The 12314-nt window shown below is 26.2% G+C and overlaps 1 protein-coding gene across 1 annotated transcript; it reads right to left on the bottom strand.

The window, feature by feature from the left end:
* Positions 1 to 6380: 6380 nt before the first annotated feature.
* On the bottom strand, positions 6381 to 6809 carry LOC101251848 (glutaredoxin-C6). The gene has a single exon (XM_004251147.5). It carries the CDS (start codon positions 6807 to 6809, stop codon positions 6381 to 6383), a length of 429 nt encoding a protein of 142 aa, XP_004251195.1.
* Positions 6810 to 12314: the final 5505 nt, after the last annotated feature.

Here is a 12314-nt window from a genome sequence, read left to right as displayed (position 1 = left end):
TCTGTTTTTTTCTTTTTTATTTTCAATTAAATGGATATAAATATATTTGTGCAATTAATATTACTATGAAATAAATAAAATGGAAAATATCTCAGGTCGAAAATGCTGACTTTTAACTTTTTTAAAAATGAAAAATTTTCATATTTGTAAAAGAAACATGTTTTATTAATTGCAAAATGGTGTGAAAATTTGTTTATATCAATCTTTATAAATGTCTATCGACGTAAATTTATTTATTTATAAATTTTAAGATTACTTTTTTATTTAATTTATGTGATAGCTAGGATCGCTTATTGCATGGATCGAGCAGATAATTATGCTTAATAATTAAATAATTAACGAGTGGTTATCGAGTAATGTTTTGTTTTAATCTTTCATGTTTTCTTTTTTTTTATTTTTACCCAATCAATATTTGATCTCTAATTTTTTTGAGTTCCACTTAAAATTGTCTATTATATAATTGTAAATTACCGTGAAAAATATAAACTCAAGTTTAAATTTTGAGATTTTCATAGGACGATATGCATAGACATTAGCCCTATTTGTGTGATATAAAAAATTATTTTCAATAGACTTTCGATTTAAGAAAAATGTTTCAACAATAGATTTGACAAATACAAAAATAAAAACTATAGTGAAAGAAAAACACTATAGAAAAGATAGGTCGCAATTGACGCATACATTCCATTGAGTTTCAACGATCGTTCGATATTAAACTGTTTAGAGTTTTGAAGTTCGATTCAAGAATGGCTAAAATATAAATACTGTTTAAAATTTTGCTATATTTTAAATAGTTAAACTTCAAATCAACTATTTTCTCCAAAATAATGAGTATTGGACAAGATAGGCCCAAAAAAGAAACTAAATGATCTTTATTTCATTTGGGTCAACTGTTTTAGATCCAAATTCCACATTTTATTGTCAAGTTAGGGATAATAGTATCCAACAACATATGATAAGTTTAAAACCTAGCATGAATTTTTTTTAAAAAAAACTGTTCATTTCTCGATTGGTATTCGATATTTGCATTTATAAGGTCTAGCTAAATTTGAATTCGCATATTCCATGGCCTATTTCTGAGGACGACACTTTAAAATAGAAATTTTTTTCATTCCCAACATGATTTTCATTCAACAGCAACATATCCAATATAATCTTACAAGTGGAGTTTGAAAAGGTAGAACGTATGCGACCTTACTCCTATCTTGTAAAGGTACGAAAATTATTTTATTACTATTGCAGGATCATTTCTAATCAAGGATAGAACAAACTTAATCGAACCATTCACAAAAATTTAAATCATCGAATCAACAAAGGCCTAAGGTTTCCTCATCAATTTATATAAGTTAAATTCAATTATCAAATGTAATGGTAAATATAATAAGGCCATGTCAACATTTGTAACTTTCATGGAAAGCCATTAAGTTCCACTAAGTAGTGTGTATATGTACTCTTACTCTGTACGTGTAAAATTTTGCATTTTGCTCTTTAATTTTATATTATCATAAATTCATCAGTATTTTCGCGACGCTTATATTGTAGATATGTTCAAATTTATAAGCTAATATTAACGCTCATATAATATTATTATGTCAATTATTTTATAAAACATGTCTTTCATTATGATGAATATCTTTCTATCACATATACTAATTAGTATCATTTTTTCATGTCAACTTTCTTAGTTTAATTCTATGTTACATTATGTAATCCCTTTTTTTGGAACATCTAGCCTATATGTCTTAACTTATTTGTACTTCAACACCACAATTCTATTTAATTTCGCCTCAACTCGAATCGTATAAATAATTTAAAAAGATTATGGATACATGCGTATGTATTTAAATTGAGTTAAAAGGAGTAAACAAATATATCTTATTATTATCTTAATTATATAGCCTATATAGGGTAACTTTAGACTTAGAAGCAAACCTAGCCATTAAGGAAAAAATGTGGTGGGGTAAATAAACATATGGTTAACATCTACTCTAATGTCTTTTCTTGAAAAAGCAAACACACTTTAGTTTTCTAATATTCATTATAATCATGCCTTAGACTATTCACTTTGAATGATTGAGTGAAGTGAATGTGGGGGACTTTATGTAATTTTTTATTTTATTTTGTAAGGATTCAATTGTAGATACTTTTTGGACAAGTTTAAAAGATTCTTTAGAAATGGGAATCCTACAAAATTGACCAATGAAATCGCGCCACGTTTCCGATTTTAGGGTTAGTCAAGAATCATTTCATTTTATTAGCAAAAAAAATATTAGAGGTCTAATATATAAACTTGTGGAAATGATCATTAAAGTATTTTATAGTGAGTTTGCTCTTTTCATCATCACTAGTCACTTATTGGTTTTATAGTTTCTTCCTCACATAGGGGCCTCTTATGTCCCATCTTCCTTTTTTTTTTTTTTTTAATTTTGGTTTTAGTTTTAGCTTTTCATTTAATTGATATTTAAGGGTTATTTGGTTTGGTTGTTGGAATAGGAGTTAAATTCTACTATAAAATTTTAAATTTATTTAGTATTTGGTTGTGATTAATACTAGTGTCTGAATAAAATTTATATCAAAGTTAAAAGATTAATAATTTCATATGCATTTAGATCTTTCTATAATAATATCTGATTTTCGTTGAGTTCGACTTTCCTATAATTATTACATTACATCAGATATTTTCTTATAGCCAAAAGATATTCAGACAAATGACATCGCTATATAAAGAAATTTAACTATAAAATATACGTTTTAATTTTTGTTAATTATAATAACCTTAATTTAAATAAAAAAAAAACAACTCATTACTATGATTATGACTCTCTCAATTATTCAAATTTGTGTAAGCATCTAGAGAGAAGAATATCATTTGCACCCATTTTTTGATAAATGGCCGAACTCTCACAAATAATGCAATACTTAGGGGTGACAGTAGTGGAAGTAGCTAGTATGAAATTTCTTGGGCGAGAACCCGCGTGAAGAAATAAAGAGATCCTTCTAAATGAACAAGTTATATTGAAATGACATAATACATATATTGAATCATAAATTTGGCTTCAAATTTTAACTTTGACCTCCAACTTTCATAATGCACAAACAGACACTTTAACTATCTAACTTTTAAATAAATAAACACATGAATTCTACATAGCAAAATACACGTAGGACAAAAAATGACATGTAGACATGTAAGACATGTTTGTCTATTTGTTCATCTTTATACAAGTTTAAGTATTCTACTTGTGCACTCCCAAAGTTGAAGGACATAAATGTAATTCGAAACCAAGTTAAAAGACATTCATGTATTATGCGTATTAAAATTATAATAAGAAAATTAAATAATTACAATGAAATGAAGTAAATTTATTATATACCCTTTTGTTTTTCTTGATAAATTTGTACAAAAACTTATAAATAAAATTTCTGATTTCTTTGTTTTGTTTATGAGAATATACAAACACATACATGTGTGTGATCACAGACTAAATTAACAGAAAATGAATATTGTCTGGTACAATTGTTACGTATTTATTGTACATAAATTATTAGAAAATATCACGTGAAAAATATCTAAAACGAATTTGAGATTTTAAATTTATAAGTTTTGAATTATAATATATGTCAGTAAATTAATGAGTTTGAGATTTGATAATTTGTATATTAAGTGAAGTTTATAACAGAGTTTGTTGACGAAAGTTATTGGGTTCTGTTAAATCTCTAACTTATATTGAAGCTTCGTCTTTATGTAATATTAAATTTACTAAAAGGACATAACAAGTGCCACACAAAAATAGAATAAATCACTACGGAAAAGAATAGTTGATATCATGCTTTTGTCCACCATATGCAATAATGAGTTTGGAGTCTAAAAGCGAAAAATTTTAATAAAAAATTTAAAATGATATCTGAATTTTTTTTAATCAAAATGGAAAAATCTCTTATGAAATAGCGATTTTGTCCGTCAGAAAAAGCAAAATCGCTGCTATAGCAGCGATTTGTAAAATTTCTTTATTTTTTTTAAAAAAAAATTTAAACAAATAGCTGCCAAGGTAGCGATTTTCAAAATTAAAATTTTAAATTATTTTTTAATAAATCACTGGCTTTGCAGCGATTTTACGTAAAAAATATTAATTATTTTTTTGCTTTTTTTAAAAAAAATTAAAATCAAACTATTGCCAAGGCGCGATTTTGAATTAAAAATATACTTTTTTTACAACACAGATATGATGCTTATTTTTTTTATTTGATTTTAAAAAATAAAAAAAATTAATTCAAAATCGCTGCCTTGACAGCGATTTGATTTTCATTTTTTTTTAAAATTATTTTTTTGCTTTTTTTAAAAAAATCAAATCAAATCACGGCCAAGGCAGCGATTTTGAATTAATTTTTTTTTACAACACTGATATGATGCTTATTTTTTTTATTTGATTTAAAAAATAAATAAAAATTAATTCAAAATCAATGTCTTGTCAACGATTTGATTTAATTTTTTTTTTAAAAAAAGCAAAAAATAATTAAATTTTTTTTACTTAAAATCACTGCCTTGCCTTTGCAGCGATTGATTAAAAAATTAATTTTGAAAATTTTTGTCTTGGTATCGATTTGTTTAATTTTTATTTTTAAAAGAAAAATTTACAAATCGCTGCTATTTCTTTTTTCGGCGATTGCCGTTTTGATTAAAAAAAATTCATATACCATTTTGAATTTTTGTTAACATTTTTCACCTATTAGGCTCCGAATTCATGTAATAACGGAGGGATACCTATTTTATGACAACAAATATGAAAATAATAAAAATAAATATTGCCCCGCCAAAAAAATCTATATTAGAAAAATAAATCATATCGCATTTGTAACGGGATGAAAAAAGAATAGTGTTTTAAGGAGTGTAATCTAGATAATTAACACTGCTAGAAATATTAATAACTAATTTTACGACTTCTCATAATTTATATATCATACAAAAGATAACTTTATTATTTGTCCAAACTTCGAAATAAAAAGGGAAAATTTGATCCATTGAAATTGGGTTACTTCCCTAATTTTAATACTTTAAAAAACAAATTAAAGAATATACTCCAAAATAGTGGGGGATATTCAAAGCAAATTAAGAATTGACTAGAAATAGTATTATATAGAGCTGCCCCATTAAGTCATTTTCATATTGCAATAAAGAAAATAATAATTCCAATATCATACCCAAAAAAAAAACCATTCTTTTCTTTTTTCTTTATTTTCTTTTCCATTTGGAATCAAATAAAAAGACTATATTGTGATTACAACGTTAACGATAATTATAATTTTAGAAGAAAGGTCTGAAAAACATAAAATGTACGTGAAATTTATTTTTAATGAATTCTCATAGAGAGTCATATATCTCATTAAGATCAAGAGATTATTTTCAATGGACTCTGATATAGAATTTCATATATCTCATTAAGATCAAAAAGTTATTTCCGATAAACTCTTAATTTAAATAGAACATTTCAGATGCAAATTAAAAAATGAAATACATATAAAAATGAAAGCAATAATAATTACGAAATAAATCACTACAAATAATAATATATAGCTTACAAATTCTAAATATAACAACAATAAACTAGCGCGATAAATGAAGCACATAAATGATGAAAACAACAATCCACCAAAAAAAATTACGATAATAGTCCGAACTCCTAATACTAATGGTACAAAATTATTTATTTTGTCATTACTTTATTACTTTCTCCGTCTAAAAAAGAATGACCTCCTTTTTTTAGTCTGTTTAAAAAAGAATGATCTTTTTTCCATTTTGGTAACATTTTAATTTTAACTTTTCACGTGACATGCTTAAAGCCACAAGATTAAAGGACAATTTTATATATTTGAACTAACTTTAATATAGGATCACAAAATTTAAAAGTCCTTTTTATATTTTTAAACTCTGTGTCATGTCAAATCAAAAAAATTTATTTAATTTGCTTTTTTTGAAAGAGGGTATATTGAAAACAATTTTTCTACACCTTATACATGATAAAGCACTACTTTCTTCTGACTTCGTTATGATGTTATATTGAATATGTTATCTTATAGTTTTTGATATTTTAGTTTAGCAAGTTATTTTCACATTACAATATATCATACTCTAGGAAAAAATAAAATAAGATACTCCAAATTCCCAATATATATATATATATATAAAAGAAGCACATCCTCTTCTTTTTTATTCAACTTTTTGGTCATTTGGAATAAAATAGAGAGATTACAGCCTGTAAAAGCACAATTATGAAGACTAAACAATACCTTAAAACTTAATTAATACTAATATACTAAAATTATTATTTTTTAATTTTGATTAAAACACATAATTACAAATATAGAAACATAATTAAAATTCTTTACAATACCATTTCAGTAATCGCACCAACTTCCACAAGCTTAGGAACAAGGCCACCACTAAGGTGAAGTGCCACGAGGCTTTCGAATCCACCGACACGTGTCCCTCCGATGTACATAGCCGGCATCTCACCGCCGTCCTCCGCGCCGTCTCCGGCGCCGGCAGGGAGGGCGGCGATCTCTTCTTCTTCCAGTTGAATAACGGTTGGGTGAACGCTAACGGCGGATAATAACAGCCGTTTCATGACGTGGCACATGCAGCAGCCGGATCGGGTGAAAATAACGACGGGATTCTCGGTGATCAGTCGCCGGATTCTCATCTCCGTCGATTCCGTCACGTCGATTGCTAGCGGCGAATTGGTGGTCGTGGTGAGCTCTAGCGTTACTCCGCCGCCGTCAGTTAACGGCGAGTAACGGCGAACACCTTGCATGATGAACACACAGTTTATATGACTCTGAACAAAGTGAGAGTATATATAGAGAATTTAATTTATTTATTTATAGTTTTTACGGAAAATAATTTTATATATAAATAATTTTTTAGTTATATACACCGATAATGTAATTTGAAAAATTAACCTATTAGAGTTAAACATAGGGAGAATAAAGATTTTAAATTTATGAGTATCTCATTATAAATCACGAATTTATCAAAAATAATCTTTTTATCTTTATATATTTTATCTTTTCTAGATTTTATTTTGTAAAATTATATTCGTTATATTATTATTAATTTTAAAAATTAAAATTATTTTAATTTTTTATCATGACTTTATTGCTAAGTTGAAAGGGAAGCCTAGCTTACATGGCGAGTTCTCTACCATCGTATTTTCCTTTTTTCAAATTTAATATGAAAAAATAAATTAGAATTTAACTAATATTTACTAACTATATAAAGACTTTTACGCCATCCAATTATATTAAGTTATAATATATGATTTGTCGTATTTGTAATCAAGGTTAAAAAAAGTTTACTTATAAATAACTTTAGAACGAAATATAATGGTGATATAAATATCTTTGACAATTCGTTATTAATTAAATTCAACCTACATATTAATTTTAATTTATATTATAATTATAGAGCTTTATAATAATTATTTTACAAGCAATTTAAGTGTACGAATATCTTTACGTGATAAATTTTTATATAAATATAATTTTCTTTTTTGATAAAAATCAAGAGAGGAGGCAATATTGTTACATCACAAAGAAACATATTGCGCAAGTTACATTGTGTTTGGACACATACACCACTTGCCATTTTCTTTTTTTAATCAATATTTAATTATTTTAATTATTTATACGTAAGAACTTGCTAGGAATATTTCCAAGTCAATTGGAACAGATGAGTGGACAATTAATTACTTAACTATAATAATTTTTAAATGTTAATTAGGTGAGTTTTTCTAAGCAATGATGAATTGCGTCGTTACCTTTGTTGTCTTTCTAGGTAAGATTTGCGTATATTTGATTATGTAGAATTATATTGAATATGTTATTATAATTTATTTTTAAAAAAAAAAGTTGAAAAGGATGGATAGTAAAACAAAGAGAGGCACTGACACATCAGATAGCTAATGTTGGTGTGAGCTTCCTCTTCATCGATGATATCAAATTCATCATTGAATATCTCAGTGTCAATTTAAGTTTTTCAACCAGGAGTTCTATCATGTGACTTTGACATTTCAAATTGGTTCTTCTTTCGTAGATTTATCATTTAATGGACTGAATCTCACAACTGAGATTGATACCATCATCAAATTTTAAATCATTAAAAGATAACTTAACTTTTTTGGAATATGTCGTTTATGAAAAATATTAAACTCTATCTAAAATGTATTCACGAGGAACCATAACTACTTAAATACTACTCTTTTTTTAGTTTACGAGACAATTGAATTTGAGAAGTCAAACCTTTTGATATTGATTTTGTATTCAGATATGAAGTTTTGGTTTTCTTGTGTGGTAAAATTTATATATTTAAAAACTTAGTTAAAAGTTGAAAATACTTCATCTCAGATGGTAAATATTATGTACATTCGCTAAAAATATGAATTCGAGTCATTAATAAAACAATAAAAGAAACTCTACAAAAAAAAATAGTTTATTTTCGATATTTTGAGTTTAAATTGAATGCATTTTAACCACATTAAAATTACTTAATTATAATAAATTAACGTGATTTGTTGCCAACATTAAAAAATACTTCCGTTAAAATTATCAGTTTTAGAGAGTTTCGAACTTATAGGGTAGGCCGGTAAAAATGTATGGGTTTAGGGGCTAATATTGACTTTTTAATATTTATTTATTTAGTAGAGAAAATAGGAAAATCACGTTGAATTATATGATGTAGAATTAAATGATTAATGACGTCATCTTGACTAATGACGTGGAAAATATGAGGATGGGCCCACATCCTATTTTTTCTCTTAATGGCCGGTGTAGATGCTGACGTCATCAATTGTACTCTAGCTTAGAGTAAGTTGCCGCTTTTATTTGTGTATTTGCAAGCGAAATATATAAATTCCGATTTTCATAGCAAATAAAACTATAACCATGAGATATAGTTATCGAAACTATAGCTATATAATCTTATTATGTATGTTATCTTTGTTATTTCTGAAATTTTCTCCTTTTTTTTTATTTAATATAATGTAAAATAATGTTTAAACACAAATACATTAATTTGATAAAGCTATTAAATAATATCGAATTCATAGCTTTCTCTAACTTTATCTATGTATGGTGAAATTTCCATTCAAGAAAATCATATCATATATTATATATATATAATCTTTCTTATTCTCATTTCAAAATCTTGGTCTTTCAAATTTCTCACACAAATTTTTAAAAAATGCAAATGAGTAATTATTCCTTAAAGACAAGAAATTAAAGTCGATGCATGTATCTTTTAAAGTTTAATTTCATTTTTATCTTTTTTGTATTTATTTTAATAGTATTTGACCTTTCAATTTTCCACGTGTCTTTTCATGTTTCCATAATTTTGTTGTATAAATTTAACTTTTCTAAGAAAAGCTTTAATTTACTATTCCTACAATTCTTGTGTGTAGGAACTATTAATTTTTTTTCTTTCATCTCCCAACTTGTTTACATTTTCATTCATATTTTAATATATGAAATTTCTTTGTTTTATTGGTTGTACATGGTTTAATCTTCTCAATAATATTTATTATGATGAATCTTTTTACATTCGTTAAATACTCTATAAAATGTATCATAAGGTGAGTTTGTCCAATTATTTCATTTGCCTTTTGTAATTAGATTTCTCCTCTAAAGTTTCCAATAACTACAAATATTGACCAACACTTTTTGTATTATTGCTAAGCCAGCAGCATATTCACTTCTTTTAGTATAATATCTATTTATTAAAAGTTTTTGTTGCAATTAAATTCAAATTGAGATACAAGTTGATCTGTGAATGCCTTTGCATATTTGAACTTTGAAATGTGGACATGGACTATGTTTAAAGCACACAGGTTCATAGTTGACTGTGTATTCGTGTAGTTTAAAATGGTACGAAATACACATGTATTGCACATGTTCGAGAACTAGTATTATTATAAGTGGGAAGCTCTAACCTTCAAAGTTGTATAAACATTTTGCCCCTCCACTAAATCAAAATAAATAAATAATTTTTTTAAATACTAATATTTTATTATATAATGATAGAATCTGAAGTCCAACAACTACACTTTAAATTTTTCAGTTATGACATTATAATTATAATTAATTAGGTTAAATTAAATTAGAGTATAAAACAATAATGTATGAAACTCTTTGAATTTTGTGATTCTTTGAATTTTGAAATTAACATACAATTTATCCATCATGAAACAATAATGTATGAAAACTTTTCAAATTTTGTGATTCTTTGAATTTTGAAACTAAAATAAATTTATCTATCATGATTTAATGTGCTCCATTAAAAATTTTTGGTGGGTGAAAAGATGCTCAAAAATTACTATAAATACCAGTTAATTGCTTCCTAGGTCGTCACATTTTTTTTTCTATAATCTACTATTTTCTTTTCTTCTTCTTAGATTATGATATGAATACATATTGTCATGAAGAAAAGAACAAATAGCTTCATTCTGAAATTAAAAGAGAATCATTCTTACAATATAGTTCAACTGTTAAACTTAATAGTATAAGATATGACATATATTCCTTTAGATATTTTTTATGTTAGATTATGATTTTAAGTTTTTCTTTTTCATTTTGAAGTTAAGGTATAATTGGTTGTCCAAAATAGATTTGGTATGCAATCCATAATTTTATGTAATTATGTATTACTTCGCATTGTTATGAAATTTTTTTGTTTTTATTTTTGTATTATTATACTTTTAAGTGTTATTTAATTGACAAAACTTCTATTAATACATGATGAGTTTATTAATGCATGATGAGTTTGATAACACTTGAATAGTTTATGCAAAATAAGTTTTTGCTTAAATAGAAATAATTTAAACAAATACCTAATAGTGATGTTAGGGAAAAATAATAATGATTTTATTAGGGATAATGCCCAAGTACCCCCTCAACCTATGCCCGAAATCTCAGAGACACACTTATACTATACTAAGGTCCTATTACCCCCTGAACTTATTTTATTGATAATTTTTTACCCCTTTTTAGCTTACGTGGCACTATCTTGTGAATCCAACGATGATTGACTTTTTTTTCGAACTAGTGCCACGTAGGCTAAAAAGGGGTAGAAAATTACATATAAAATAAGTTGAGGGGGTAATAGGACCTTAGTATAGTATAAGTGTGTCTCTGGGATTTCGGGCATAGGTTGAGGGGATACTTGAGTATTTTCCCAATATAACTCATACTATTCGTGAAACTCACGTGCAAACACGTGTCGAGGACTAGTATAATATAAAGAAGAGAAACAAAAACTAAATTAAATAAATTTTAAGCAATATGAACTGAAATACATATACAATCTTAGAAAAATACCACACCACATCAGCAAAATAAAGGAAAGATATTAATTGTTAATGTACACTTACTTTGTTTGGATGGTTGTTACACATTATTTTATAATATTTCGTATTATATTATTTTTATCCATCGTTACATAATGTCACATATCCATAATTTGAATAATAAACCTATAAGAAAAGTAGGATACGAGGTAGAGCTCCTAAGAAATATTAGGATAAAAGATGAAATATGATTATTAAATAATAAATAATGAGAAGAAAATATTAAGGCAACAATACTATCACACCAAATCAATCGTTACATAAAATGAGTCTTTTCGTCATTACCTAACGATGTATTTAAACGATATGATAGAATTAAATTTATGTAACAATAAAAAGATATTGTATTTGTATTTAAACGAACTATACAATACAATATAATGGGTAATACTAACCATCCAATGTAGTATAAAGCAACTAGTCTTAGACCCTCGTACCACATTTTAAAGTCATGTGTGTTTTAGAGTTCTAAGTTGCCACATGAAGTTGATCCCGTTGGGTATTTGCCCCCAATTTCTTACAATGATTGAGTTTTCTTTTTAGAAAAAGGAAAATATGCATCATATTTGAAGAGTCCTTGTCTAGTAGGAAAATGGTTTATGACTTTATAAATAGAGATTAATCCTTTAATTCCTAACATAGTAAAATTCACAATGTAGTCTCAGGTACTCTAACTAGCTTACGAGATGAAGAATGCCCAAGTCTATATAAGCAAATTAAAGTAACAATTCATTTTCCACATCAAGGTAATAAATACTCTAACGCACTCTAATACCTCGTCATGCTCACACCACTAGGAGTTAATATAATATAACTTATGCTATGTAAACTTTGTACCTTTTTGTAAGAAAAAAAAATCAAAATTTAAATTAAAAATAAAAGAAACAAAATCTATTTACTTTATCAAAGATATATTAAAAC

Source organism: Solanum lycopersicum, chromosome 11 (assembly GCF_036512215.1).
Source record: "Solanum lycopersicum chromosome 11, SLM_r2.1".
NCBI classification, from domain to species: domain Eukaryota; kingdom Viridiplantae; phylum Streptophyta; class Magnoliopsida; order Solanales; family Solanaceae; genus Solanum; species Solanum lycopersicum.
This window is presented reverse-complemented; position numbering and strand designations above follow the sequence as displayed.

Bases quoted from the DNA above. Each gene is read 5' to 3' on its own strand.
- LOC101251848 (XM_004251147.5), bottom strand. From the start codon at position 6,809: ATGCAAGGTGTTCGCCGTTACTCGCCGTTAACTGACGGCGGCGGAGTA.